Here is a 15349-nt window from a genome sequence, read left to right on the forward strand (position 1 = left end):
AAAATTAGAATGCTGTTTTCAAAGAGGGGAAACAAGCTAGGGAGATATGAGGACACATGCTATCAGCAATTAATGTGCCTTTCTGAATATTTAACAAATATTAACTCTTTATTATTTATTATTATTATTATTATTAGTTGAATTTATATTATTTACACAAATATGAGCTGCCACTGCTGTGGCTACTGCCTGTAGATGGCCTTGGGCTAGGCTGAAACAGGAAATAAGATAAGCAAGTGTATTCTGAATGCTTAACAAACATTTAACACACACACACACACACACACACACACACACACAAACACACACACATACTATATACTGCAAAGTAGATTGTGGACTTCTTTTGGACAGAACAGTCATACCATTAAGGAAACTGAGGAAATTGCCTCCAGCAATGGTAGGAATTGCTTTTGACTATTCCTTAAATGCCCTCACAGAATCAGTCACTGGAGTGCAGTCTTTTCTAGCTCTGATGAGCACATTGTGTTCAGGTTTAAAAATATTTTTTAAATGAGTGTTGTAACTTTTAACCTTTATGTCATAATTGTGACAGTATACAATAAAAAGGTAAGAACTATTTCTCCCATACTGGTTTAGTTTTGCTTTGCTTTGCTTGTGTCTTTTCAAGAAAATGAGTTTGCTTACATTTTAAATGGGGGGTTATAAATTGGGCAATACCTTTATAACTCTCCCACAAATGAATGCAAAGTCAGTTAGGGTTGCTCCAGGCCTGTTCCTAGTCTGAAAAAGCTATAGATATATCAGTACTGTAATGGATAACAAAAGGATGGTTCCTCTTTAGCATGGCAATGTCACTGAGTCTCTTACACTGTAGCTTTCTGCAGCTTCTGTAGGGATTACTTAATTTTCTAAGCTTAAATGGAAAGCAGCTCAGGAAATTTTATTTATTAATTTGTTTGAACACATTTGCTGATTTAACCAAAAATGATCTCTCCTGTAAAGTGTATATTTTGAAATTTTAACTCATGGCGATGGGTCGGACACGACTTCGCAACTAACAACAAAAAAGTTCGAAAGTCATCAATGACTTGATCTTGAAATGACTTAAGCAGTTCACTGTCATGAAAGTTTGCAGCTCAGTAGCATCTGAAGCAGCTAAAACTGGTAAACATAAATTTCCTCTTCATTTTCTATGCTCAAAATTTGAATTATGCATTACTCATATATGATTTGTTGGAGATAGATAGAAGGTGTCTGAAAGGCATTGCCATTAACTCAGATGACAAAACCATATTGCTGGTTATTATAAGAGAATAGATTTTTGGATAGATATCTGCTTTTCACACTAAGCATGTTCTACTCCTGTTATCAAAAATACATTTGGCATCTAAACAAAAAGGAAGAGAAGAAGAAATAGTAAAACACTGATTTTTCCCTTTCCTTTACTAAGAGTGGAAATAATAACAACACCCAATCATACAAGATAAAAGAATACATTATTTCCAACAGAGCCAGGAAAAGAAATTCTTTGAAACCTGGTGTTAAAATTAACTATTTTCCTGAGACATAGAACTGCAATTTATGGTACTTATATGTGTTCCAGTGATAATAGCAAAAGCAAATAATATTTCCATAAGTTTGTCAACAGTATGTGTATATCTCTATACAGAGATATGTGTGTTTACATATCTCTGTATGAATGACATGTTCTGAATAAAGGGCAATTTTTAACTGGGTTCAGTTCTTCAGAATGAAATATGCCAACCTGTAAAACAATCAGGAGCATTCAATGAGTTCAAAGCACAGAAGAGTTTATTATTGCTACTTTTGTACAGAAATCTACTCAACTAATGGTCAAAGCTAAATTGGCACTACAGAAGGGCCAACAGAATTCACAAGAAACTGGACCTGGGTCTGTTGTAATGACTAAACCGATGATACATTTAACTTTGACTTGCAATTCAGCTTATTCTTTTCATACACAACCTTATCTATGGCATTAAACTAAGGGTATATAAGTCATAATGTCCATTTTTTCATAGAAAAAACTCAAGGTGAGATAGAATTTGCACTCACATGGGTCTGTCGGGATTCATTGTATAAATGGGACACAGTATTCTCTCCTCAGTGTGACTGCAGGATCACATCATGATCTGCTGTAAGCTGAGGGCATATACCAATCCAGTATCTGATTTTTTTTTTCAAATAAACAATGCTGTGCTTCAATAGATGGCCTAGACTTTGGTATCTGAATATTGATCCTTTTAACATTCATATTTTATTGTGTTTTTTAAAAAAATCTAGGTGAAATGTTAATATATATTGCAAGTCCATGTATGATATGCCATAGGCTAAATCAATCAATCAATTAAGATGAGATATGTTCAGAAAATGAAAAATGTATCTTCTAAAACCCAAGAAATTCAAAACAGGAAACCCCACCACTAACTTGGAACGTTTCACTGAAATGTTCCAAGTTAGTGGTGTTCCAATGGAACAACAGAGCTAGAATCTTCTGTATTCAGAAGAACAACACTTGAGATGTTTCTAATATTCTAGTCAGAGAATATTCTAGCCTTGTTTTTCATCAAGAGAAAGACAGCTAACAGTTCCTGATGAAAATCACCAGTCAGTCAATTTATAAAAATTCATCCATCCATCCATCTGTCTCTCTATCCCTCCCCAACATTCTGGCATTTTTTTCTTTGTTATGTAGCAGTGATAACTGGTGGGATAGTGAAATTGAGGACTTGTATTCTTTTTAAAGGAATAGGCTAATCTACATTTATTTCAATTACATGATACCAGGCAGGGTAGGATAACCTGCCTGAAGGTCAAGCAGAAAAATGAATGCCAGTCCATGCATGGTTACATTTTTTTCTTTTTATACTGCTAATGTATGTTGCCTAAGTCTTGTAACAGTCAGATTTAGCATGATTTGTTTGAAAGGGAGGAAGTGCTGGGTGCAATCTGGGCTGCCCCAAAGCAAAGAGAGTGCAGTTTCTGCTTTCTGGAGTGAAGATGAGAAAAAGAAAGACAAAAAAAATCATGTTTTTTTTTAAAGCAAGAAAATCCAGTTGCTTTTTGGGAAAAGCACAGTTGGGACGGGCTTAGAGTATGGTCCCTCATCATCTGCCATTTTTAATATGGAACTTCCCTCTGTCAATATTGAATATGAGTTCTTTATTCCAGCTACGTACATTTTCTATCATGGAGTTCTCAGGCAAAATAGACATTGCATTTTTATTTGGTCAGGGCTTTCCCCCTACTGATTTCACTTGAACATCTAATGCAGAACAAAACCAAGCATTATCAAAGCTATTTCCTGGAAGACATATAACTGGTAATTTGATTACTATAGTTCTGCTGGGTTTGTGCTTTGAAATACTATGGTTTCATTAAGCATCTTTTCCTATACACCTGTGAAGCGAGACATACCTTTCTTTTCAGAAATATTATCTTCAGGTACATGATGCTTACCTTTGATTAATGTTTTTATAAGGGTTGGCTAAAGAAACCATATAAAAGTAAATATAAAATTCTGGGTATGCATTATTCATGATTTAAGATAAGCCTATACTAATTTTCTATAGTTTTTTTATATCAAATTGAGGCAAAATAAAATACAAATACAAATTACATATGTATTTATGTAATGTTGTAGCCAGCAAAGGACTAATATATTAACAGCAATTTCTCTTCCCTTCTACCATTCACTGAAATGTATTCTATAAGTACTTATTCTAGATATGAAACTGATCATACAAGCCTATTTTAACAGATGTTCTGATGTAATCTGCATGACTGCCAGGCTGAATTTCTTATAGCACTTCCAACCCAGCATCCCTCAAGGAAATCTGCCATTTTAACCCAAATTGGATCTATTTTTTTAGTATTAAAATGGTCTGAGGTAGAGGTATAACAAAAATCTATCACACATTCTCATTACAGTGCCATAATGTATCATAATGTATTAAATAATATACCACGTTAGCTCAGACTTGGGAAAGTTGTGTAAAAACACCATAGAACTGGCTGCACTAAAAAAAATCTAATAAATTGCATTTGCCAGATATTGTATAAAATAATGTAAATATTTTTCTCCAGCAATCTAAAAGACATACAGTACATATGTCTTTTAGATGTGTCTATACATGCATCTATCAGTGGACTTCACCAAATAGGCATCAGTATAAACCTGACTATTTACTTTGCAATAAAAGCTGGAAGAACTCTGCTGCATCCAACAAATTAAGATCTGATACTGACAGAGGCAGAGATCGTGAACTTGTTAATTTATAACTTAAGAAATAAGAAAGCAAATAGTATTATAAGAACTCAGCAAAGGAGTTATGACAGACAGAACTGGCAGGTGAAGGAGTAAAACATTACAAGATGTTATTTACTGAGTCATAAAAAGTTGGAAGTGACTGAATAATAAAAACAGAGAATATCGTGTAGAAAGAATATATGAAGGGAGGCAGTTTAATTTTTAACAAGTTTAGCAGGGTATGGCTAGATATACAGTATAAATTGTGCAGAAAACCAATTGATTTTTTAAAATCTAGATATAAAAAAGGAGAAGAAAGGAACAGTTTAAAAATAAAATAATAAATACATATTGCACTTTCATGAAGCTGACCCAGATATCTCTGTCCAAAGATTATTGCTGCATCCATCAGCAGCTTTATCTATGTTACTAAATGAAAACAAAATATTTTATTACTATCATAGATCAATCTATGATCCCAAAGGTCCACCGACATAGGTAAGGAATTACAAGAAGGCACTCAATCTGAGACCAGCTCTAGCACATGCTAATCCATGAATTTGACATTCTTGTAGTTGAATTTATGTTGAACTTTTGGGTGTTACTCTTCTCATTGTTCATTTAGACCAGTATACTCAAGTTTACCTTAGCTTTTAGCTAGACCTAAGTCTCCACAATTCACATATTGTAAGAAGTACATCAGAGCTGAGGCAGTGTAAGAGAATGGCACATGACATCTTCCAGATGAAGGCAAAAACTCACAATGCATTCCCAAGGACCTAGATGATTATGCATGTCTTGAGTTCTAGTCTCCATACTTAGATGATTTATAATTTTTTCTGTTTTCTTCTTTATTTTTTAATTCCATATATTCCACAATGGCAAGATACTTCTAAAATGAGCATCTTCTGTTCATATGTTGTATAATAGCAGTACAATCTTTGTTATCCTTTATATTGTTTTCAGAACAGGAGAAGGCATACACCCTAAATCAATTACATTTTAAGAAGCTTTAACATACCAATCATAATTATATCTATATATTTAACATAACAAAAATTGGACAGAGATCTCTATGGAAACTTGGAGACGAATTCAGAGAAAGGAAAAGAATTTGTTTATAGTATGCAAAAAAACAAAACAAAACAAGAAACACCCCAAGCTCAAAAATCCAGATGAATATACATTAAACTTAGACCAATTTCTAAATTTAAATTGTGGCTATGGGGAATTTTAATTTACTGTCAATTTCCAACAGCAAGATCCCCACTTGGTTTGCTGCTTTGATAGCTTTATTTAAAAAGCAATGTACCTGCAGACATGCTGGTGCTCTGCCTTGAGGTTTATTCACATCAACATCCACCAGCTGCCATCCTCCTGTAGCATCTTCATGAAACATCTGGAGGGGGAAAACACTTGTCAGAATCTATTTATATGCTCAGATCTACAAACAAAATTGGTGATGTTTATTTTGTGACCATCCTTTTCTCTACATTGCATTCTTTTCTTCTAAGAAATCTCTTGTTATTACAGAGTATGCAGGGCAAACTCCATTGATTTCATACTATATTATTCCATTGCCTTTGTCCTTGAATGGTCACTGATTTTGAGTTACAGATTTTACAGCTGGTGCTGAACATAGGATCTGCAAACAGGAACCAGTTCAATGTCTTGCATGAGAAATTCTTCTATGCAAAAAACTATACACAATATACATAAAATTGTCATGTTTGGCAATAGAACATAGATATTACAGAATACTGTAATGTACTGCAATGAAACATAGAGTGACTAAGAAACAATGTCATGGCTTTAGATAACCCATGTTTCCTTACTTATTCTCCTCTCTGGGGACAGCACTATGCTAAGGTGGCTAAAAATGTCTCCTTCCTTCTCTAATTTTCTTCCCCTCACAGGCCTTAAAACCAACTATTCTGTTGGAAAAGTGCCAGAATGAGGAGGCTAGTTGACTTGGACCTTTTTCATAACTATTCTTTCTACTCCAAGGGAAGGATCCTAGAAGTTCATTGCTTTTGAAATAATCTAGTTTTTTTAAAAAAAATTATAAATCCTTATTTATTTAATTTAAAAGATTTGTATGGCTGCCCATCTAAAAACACAACTCTGGGTGACTCAAATGTTGATACTGCTTGTAAGGCTTGTTAGCCTGAGAGGGGAATAGAAATAATTCAAATAAATAAATAAATCTATATAAATGTTAAGGGTTATCCACTGAATTATGAATATTAGCTATTGTATGATTACTACCCATGACAAGATAAATTACACACTGCAACTTAATTAAAAGAATTTTTAGGATATTAATAATAATAATAACAACAACAGCAACAACAATAACAATAATAATAATAGAGTTGGGAGGGGCCTTGAAGGTCTTCTAGTCCAACCCCCTGCTTAAGCAAAATTCTATACCAGGGGTCTTCAAACTTGGCCCTTTTATGACTAAATGGACTTCAACTCCCAGAATTCCTCATCCAGGCACACTGGCTGAAGAATTCTGGGAGTTGAAGTCCATGAGTCATAAAAAGGCTGAATTTGAAGACCCCTGCTCTATACCATTTCAGTACATAATGTTTGAAATAAAGTCTACATGATAAAATATAGGCTATACAATATGTGAAAGTCAATTAGTAGGGAAGATATGATATGAAAATGACTATAACCTACCCACAAGCCTGCAAAAAAACTACCAAAAAAGCAAAACAAAACCACCACCCCCAAATCCCATGAAAAGCAAAAGATTATATACCTCACTAAGAAAGAAAGAATATGTTATACCGAGTTAACTGCAAGATTGCAGCCAACACTACACTGGACAAACAGGATATCAATTACAGCAAAGATGAAGGTACACAGAACTGCAACAAAGAAAAAACACCAGAAATATCTTTTAGCTATTTACTCTCTCAAAATGAACCACACATTTGAATGGGAAAATAGAAGAAAAATTGCAGAAATAAATTGCAGAAGAGCCAGATAATTGAATGAGATTTCAAAGCCAATTCCTTACTAGTACTGATGATGTTACCTAGTTTGGTAATGAAATGTCTGCAAGAAAACAACCAAGCTCAGAGAACACCAAGGACCCCTCATTTCAACCCTGAGCTACAAATATTCTCCTTTATTGGAGCCAGATAATTCCTGAAAGTGCCAATAAGAGAACAAGACATGATTTATTACCAAGATATATGTGTTGTGATTCAGCGTCAGCCTGTGGTTTCAGCAGCTGAGTCGGACGATTCTGAAGAGGAGGAGGAGGAGGGGTTTGGAGAGCCTTTGGTGTCAGAGGAAGTTTCTGATGCACCGCAGAACTCTCAGCCAGGCCCCTCCCGTCCTGTTCCTCCTCAGACCCAGCTGTGTGAGCATGAAAGATTGGAAGAAGACGATCCACAGATGGCTCTGTTCAGGGACGCTAGGAGAAGGAGGTAATCTAGCAGAACTGAGCAGAGGAAAGCAATGAGGCAACTCGGGAGAAGGCAATGAGAAGCCACGCCTTGAGACTGCTGTTTAAAAGGGGAAATTTGTGGGAGGTGCTGGTTGCTGAAGGCAACCATTTGAAGAGCTTCTGATAGAGTCCTGGTCTGTTATTGTTTAATTCTTGTTTAACCTTTTTGGTTTAAGTCTTGTTTGAACTTTTTGTTTAGCTTTTGTAAATAAATTTGGTTGGGTTATTTCCAGCCTGTTGATTATAAAAAGGGGTTGTCCCTGTCATTCAAACAGGGCCAGTCGCAGGCTGGAACACGGGGGGAGGCTCAGCTAATCTCAATGTACACATGTTGTACTTTGACAATAAAGGTTTATTATTATTATTTATTATTATTAATATGATCCAAACCAGTGGTGGCATTCAAATATGTGAACAATGAATGAACCTTTATTGTCAAAGTACAACCATGTATACATTGAGATTGGCTGAGCCTCCTTTCATGCCCCTTCCCCACAACTCACAGTGGCAACAAATCCACCATCGTATTACACCATGTGAGCTAATTACACACAACACACCAGCCTCAGAAATCAATCATACATAAAGTTATTTCCCGTTCAAGAGCATGAAAGCCCATGGATAGAAGCTGTTCTTCAGCCTGTTGGTATGGCTGGCTATACTCCTGTATCTCCTACCCAATTGTAGGAGAGTAAAGAGATACCGTCCAGGGTGTGAGTCATCCCTGAGAATTTTCTTCACTCTTCCAAGGCAGCAAGCCCTGGCAATGTCATCCAGTGGTGTCAGGGGACAGCCCACGATGTTTTGTGCTGTGTTCACCAACCTCTGTAATATCTTCCTATCTGCAGCTGTCAGGCCAGCATACCAAACCACAATACAGTGCGAGAGGACGCTCTCTATAGTAGACCAGTAAAAGAAGGTCATTAGCCATTATTCTACCCTGTTCTTCCGCAAGACTCTGAGGAAGTAGAGTCTCTGCTGGGCCTTTCTGGCCACCTGGGTTGTATTGACCTTCCAGGTAAGATTTTCACAGAGGTAGACTCCCAGGAATTTAAAGGAGGAAACTCTCTCCACACAGATCCCCCCGATGTAAAGTGAGGCAGGTTCCTCTTTTTTCCTCCGAAAGTCTAGCACCATCTTCTTCGTCTTGCAAGTTGTTCTCTAAACACCATAGGGATAGTTTTTGTACCTCCCCCCTGTATGCTATTTCATCTTCACCTGTAATAAGACCCACTACGGTGGTATCAACTGCGAACTTAATGATTGCAGTGGATGGGTCAGACGACAGGTTCTTTGTGTGGATGCCACTTCCAGAAGTCCATTCTGGGCCTGGGCAACAAAAAATTAGCTAATGGTTCTGCTGAACTGGTGCAAACTGGCTGAATGCCACCACTGATCCAAACCATTCACAACACACTGATAATCAGGACAGAATTAATATTAGGTCAGACCATCAATCAAAAGACACTTCCCAAGAACTATCCAATCATCAATCAAACCCACAGAAATTAAATCCCATATTATTATAAATAAGAAAGGCGAGCCATTTCTGGACTGTGAAACAATTACAATTGACAAATTACATATGTACTATTAGTAGCTTTAGACAAATAAAAGCTAATGTTTACCACACAGATCTGTTTATGCATTTAAACATTTAGCCATGTTTACCTGAGTAGTTGCAGTTGAAGTTGTACTGCTTCTGGATCCCCACATCTGTTGAAACTGCACACGGATTTCAGCAAATGTTTCAATGATGACAGCAATAAATACATTCTATAAAAGAAAGTACATATATGTAAGGAGGCAGACAAAGGCTATTTTCAAAGCCTGCGTAATTGGACTCAGTCCACAAGAGCACTCAACAAGGCCATTACTCTAGGTGCCTAGGAGAATCTCTTTTGTTTTTAAATTATAAATAATATTTATTGTGCTACTTGCTATTCTGCTTTCATTTAGAGTCGTGATGGTGCAGTGATTAGAATGCAGTATTGCAAGCTAATTCTGCTGACTGCTGACTGCCAGCAGTTTGGCAGTGCAATTCTCACTGACTCAAGGTTGACTCAGCCTTTCATCCTTCTGAGGCCAGTAAAATGAGAACCCAGATTGTTGGGGGCAATATGCTGACTCTGTAAAAACTGCTTACAGAGGGCTGTAAAGCAGGGGTCTCCAAACTTTTTGTTTTGATGGCCTGGTGCCTTATGTGCACATGGCAAATGTGAATGTGGCCACACATGCACGCACATTTACAAAGAGTCTGCGAGCATGCGCACCACACAAATGAGGCTGCATGTGTGCAAGGCTCTCAGTGACGGTGGTGCCTGTGAGAGGCTTGTGGCACTGCCACCTCCAGGCTTGCGGTGATGCTACCAACAGTGTGAGGCTCGTGAAGCAGCCTGCAGCAATGCCACCCCGGTGTGAGGCTCATGACAGAGCCCGCAGTGATGCTGCCCCCGGCATGAGGCTTGCACTGCTGCCCCCGCACGAGGCTTGCACTGCATCCTGCAGCGATGCTGTCCTTGGTGTGAGGATCGCGCCACCACCCCATGCAAGGATCATGCCATGGTCCACCTCCCGCTTGCAGTGCTGCCACCATCCACACAATACTAGCGGCACTGCTGCTGCCAGCACACTTGCGGCAACAATGCCACAAGGGGGGCTGTCAGGGGAGGGTTATTACTCCCCTATCAGAGGGCAATGAACCGTGGCTCAATCGCATGGTGAACATCAAAGAAAGAAATCCGAGGCATATTCTACTGTAAAACTTTTAATGAGAAAACAAAAAACCCAAACTGACTACATTCTCTCATCAGGCAGAAGAGAAAGTAAAAAGTAACAGAGTAACTGTGAGAAACTCTTTCTAGACATGTGCACAAAACAGTTTGAAACCATAACATGGCTGGACATGTGAGATTCACTATGGTTACATGATAAGATAGTCACACAGGTGCAGAGAGCAGGGGAAACTGTACAGATAGAAATGAGCTGCTGGCAAAACTAAAAAAAACGGCAGTGACAGAGCACACACACACACACACACACACACACACACACACACACACACACACACACACACACACACTGCTCATCAACTCATGCAGCCCAGCAGCCAAGAGGCCACAACCTGGTAGTGGGCCACGACCCATAGGTTGGGGACTTCTGCTGTAAAGCATTGTGAAGCGGTATATAAGTCAAAGTGCTATTGCTAATTGCTATTGCTATTTATTTTCACTACAACAATACACTGTTTTCCACTGGAATGAAGATGAAGAATATGAATAGCATCAACACAAGAAAAGAAAATAATAGTAAGCAAAATCAAACCCAAGAAGAGGCACTGAAATAGGTCAGAATGGTAGAATAATAATAGTTCTAGAAAAACTAAAAGGAAGGCAGGGAGAGAGGGAGGGAGGGAGGGAGGGAGGGAGGGAGGGAAGGAAGGAAGGAAGGAAGGAAGGAAGGAAGGAAGGAAGGAAGGAAGGAAGGAAGGAAGGAAGGAAGGAAGGAAAGGGTACAAATAAGTGAAGTACAGACTTTCTTATGTTCTAATGAATATGTTGGCCTCAATTGGGAAAGTGAAGAGCTTTCTTGCTTGGAAGTTGGGGAACAACTGGAAGCAAGATGAGTGCAGATAAATAATAGCCCTTTTCTAGCTTTCAATAAATGTGGCTTGACTTGGTTAAAACTTTTGTTGATTGAAATTTCTGACCAATTAATTACTGCTAAGAGTGTTATGTGATTTATTTTGACTTGTTTTATTGGAGTGCTGTACACCACCCAGAGTCACTTTCCATCAAATGGGTGACTAAATAAACAAATTATAGTAAAATGGATGAGTTAATATTCTCCCTTGAAAAATAGTTGACATGTTCTCAGGAATTCATTTCTGTAGAGTAGCTAAAGGCTTGGAAGCTTAAAAAGAGAAGTCAAATGAAAAGAACTAAAAACTTTATTGCTATAATAATAAATTGGGCTGAGGAAATGTAATTGCTAAGGAGAATGAAAAGGCAGAGCAGCCTACAATAAAAAATGGAGAAAAATCTGTCCCTAAGTGATTTTCTGCTTCAGAGAAGGCATTTCATTTTCTCAGATGGGTTTACAATTACCTGGACATAGTGCACACTACAACCTAGTTGATAGTTGAAAATGAGATGCATAGGTAAGGTGGTACAAAGGATGAGTAATAATGAGTAATAATGTGGCCTCTTATCCAACTTACACTGCCAGGTTTATGATAGCGGCTTATCTCCTGGCTTTACATTTACCGTGAATATAAGAGAGTTGTACTGGATTTTAAATGTTCCACTTTACTATTGATGATTATCAGAATAAAAGAAGTTTTTAGGAGATTTCAAATGGTCTCTCTCTGGGTTTTTGATGAAGAACATATTCATCCCCTATTAAATCTTGGGAAGAAAATTATGGTTTATGTGAGAGAATATGCCTAGTCTGAGATAAGATGGAAGCAAAGATTTATGAAATCCATAATCCTGGATGTTCCAAGCTTCGTGTATTTGGTTAAATCAGATGTGCTGTGGAGCAATGTGGTCATAGATTCTTTGGATAATTCCAGATCTACTGTATGGAAGTGAAAAGGACTGTGACCATCAAATGAGACCATAATTTCATCCTCATCTATGGTCATGTCTCTGAATGTTTGAAGGCACTATAGTGGGGCACTGATGGAGTGTTTGCTTCCACTTGTGAGGTGCCCAAGCTTTTTCGTTAATTCTTTTGTAGGCAGGTGTCCCTGGTAATGATACAATTGAACAGAGAGCTTTGTCAGGCTTGTGTATTTTAGAGCATCCATACAAATGCAATCAGTGTTGTGTGCCTAATTATGAAGCAGATGTATTTCTCTTCACATGATTTTTGGGTGTTGAGAATTATATAGTGTTTTTGATTAGCTTTTATGGTTAACAGGTATATGAACAGATATCATGTAAAGGATTACTTTGGTTAGGGGCCAAAATAAGGGTAATAGCTCATATAATTGTCTCTATAAAATTCTCCATTCAATAAAGATTATTTCATAGTCTTTGTATATTTAGAATCATTTGAGTACCACCTTCATATTAAAGTCTATCAATTCCAAACTGTCCCTATGAAAAGACATTACAGTTTCGATAAAATAACAATATCTTGCCACAGAATATTCCAGTGTTAACATTTTCTTGGTCTCTTTGAAGAGCCCTCTCCCTCTTTCATAGAGAATTATAATAATTCAGGAATTAAAGCAGTATTTAACTTATGCAAACACTGGCAACCCACATTTAAATTGGCATCATTCCAAATGGTAGTTTGAATGTGCCAGAATGGGGAAAAAATGACAGTTACAAAGCTTAGAAAGTGGATGCAAGAAAAATGACTGCATGGAACATTCTCAGATTAAAAAGGCAGTTTGAACAACTACTTCAATCCAGGAGAAAAGATGCTATAAGCACGTGTTACCCAGGTAGCCAAAATAAAGAACTCAATTGCAGTCCTTCTACAATATGGCCATATGCCAAGTATATATCTGTATTCCATAAGATCAGTGGAATACTGTATAGTCTTCTGACATTCTGGAGATTGTAGAAAGTCTAAAAGCCTTGAGCTGGATACAGAGAGATTGCCAAAGAGTAATCTAGCAGTGATGGCAACTGAAGTAAACAATTTTGATTTCCCACTTAAGACCTGGGAAAGCTCCTGGAAAACATTTAAACACATTATTCTTCTGGACCATTTACATTCTTCCAGTGATGGACTAGCACAGGCATGTCAAATTTGTGATGTCACATGATGTCACGTGACGTATTGTGACTTTTCCCCCATTGGCGGCAATGGGGTGGGTGTGGTTTCGATGTGACGCATCCAGCCTGCGGGCCGGCAGTTTGACATGCCTGGCCTAGTATAATGAGTACAATTGCTAAGATTACCAATATAATTTGAGGGTGTCTGTCTTACAAGCAAGATATTATCCTAGCTTTCAGGATAATAACTGTCTCAAAATAATATATATAATTAATCAACGCTCTCCCTCCATTAACTTTCAGGATAGTTCGGCCAACACACACACACACACACACACACACACACACACACACACACACACACACACACACACCTGTATTCATGCCAGAGAATCTTTTATGTCATTATTCAGTTTGATTTCTAATATGAATCTCTCTTCTGTTTCCCCTTATTACCATTTTTATAAGGTTCTTATTTATGTACCTTAACAAGCCAGGCAAGGAAGAAAATTAAGGTGATGAAATAGAAATAAGAGCGCCATCGGGGAAAACTGTCAATTGCTCGATACATCAGAAAGACCCAACCTTCCTGAGATGCAGCTTCATAAACAGTAAATATGCTTGTTCCTGTAAATGGTAAAAGAAAAAAAATGTTCTGTACAAATTAAATGAATCATTTAAAAAAATAAGCATCATCTTCCCTTAACATCATTTGCTTATCTATGAAACACATTTCTGTGCCCCAGAAAAGCTAATCCATTTTCCTTCTACAATTCTTTTGATAAGCTTTCATCTGGTATGCAAGAACAATTGTCACTATGTGATTCTATGAATATATTAAAGTATCTGTGGGCACGCTGAATTAAAAATGCTTAAGTTATTTATACTCTTTGTCTTTTTCTACAATTCAGACATTTAAACATGACTCATAGTAAATAATAATAATAATAATAATAATAATAATAATAATAATAATAATAATAATAATAATAGAAACAGATAATATAATAATAAATAAAATAATGCTAAAATAAATAAATAATAACATTTTTTTCTAGAAACAGCTAGAAAAAATAAGAATATCATGATTTGCAAACTGAAGTTGAGTGACTATGGAGGAAGAAATCAATGGTTGTACCAATAGTAATAGGAGCCCTTGGAGCAATACCCAAAGGGCTGCCCAGATACATGGAAATTTTGAACTTATTAGACCTGAATATCCTGATTTTGCAAAAAAACACCTACTCAGAATTGGCTATATACTCAGACACTACCTTAATAGCTCTTAGGTCTTTGGTTAGGACTTGAACTGGTAAGTTTTTACCAGTCCCAGATGGTGAATCGAATTGAAGATTAAATCATAATCAACAATAACAACAACAATAATAATTACAACAATAATAATTGAAAAAAAATAATCATTGCTCTTTGTATCCCAGATGCCCACCTGCTTGCTTGCATTCCCAAAGAAAACACCAGTTCTGACATACTAAAATTAAGGCAGTTATTATTTTTTTTATTAAAGTTTTATTATTATTATTATTTTAACAGAGTTCAATAATAATTATTCAACAAAAACATGAATAAGTATCTTATTCACTAATACAAATTAAATTCCTAATCCCTAAATCTTTTCTCTAACCATTGATAAAATAGGTCCCAGGTTTGAAAATATTCTGTTTCTTCTTTTTCTTTCAACCTTAAAGTCAGTCTGTCCATTTCCGCACAGTCTAATAATTTTTTGATAATTTCTTCTTCTGGTGGTATTTCTTCGTTCTTCCAATATTGTGCAAATATACCGTATATACTTGAGTATAAGCCGACTCGAGTATAAGCCGAGACCCCCAATTTCACCCCCCAAAACTGGAAAAAGTTATTGACTCGAGTATAAGCCGATCCGCCGTTCTGCAAGCCTCC

General features: G+C 36.9%; 1 protein-coding gene across 3 annotated transcripts in view; it reads right to left on the minus strand.

Annotated features, from left to right (window-relative positions):
* The window catches only part of NALCN (sodium leak channel, non-selective), a gene marked incomplete at both ends in the record, with an annotated part of 234296 nt that overhangs the window by 88851 nt on the left and 130096 nt on the right, over positions 1-15349 (minus strand). For 2 of the 3 annotated variants that reach the window (XM_081326643.1, XM_081326642.1), the window contains 3 exons: positions 5547-5633; positions 9372-9476; positions 13917-14059. In XM_081326643.1, coding sequence (XP_081182769.1) covers positions 5547-5633; positions 9372-9476; positions 13917-14059 — 335 coding nt within the window. The remainder of the gene's footprint in view (positions 1-5546; positions 5634-9371; positions 9477-13916; positions 14060-15349) is intronic. The other variant, XM_081326644.1, reaches the window with a different exon arrangement.

The sequence above is a fragment of the Vipera berus genome (assembly GCF_964194415.1).
Source record: "Vipera berus genome assembly, chromosome: 4".
NCBI lineage: Eukaryota > Metazoa > Chordata > Lepidosauria > Squamata > Viperidae > Vipera > Vipera berus.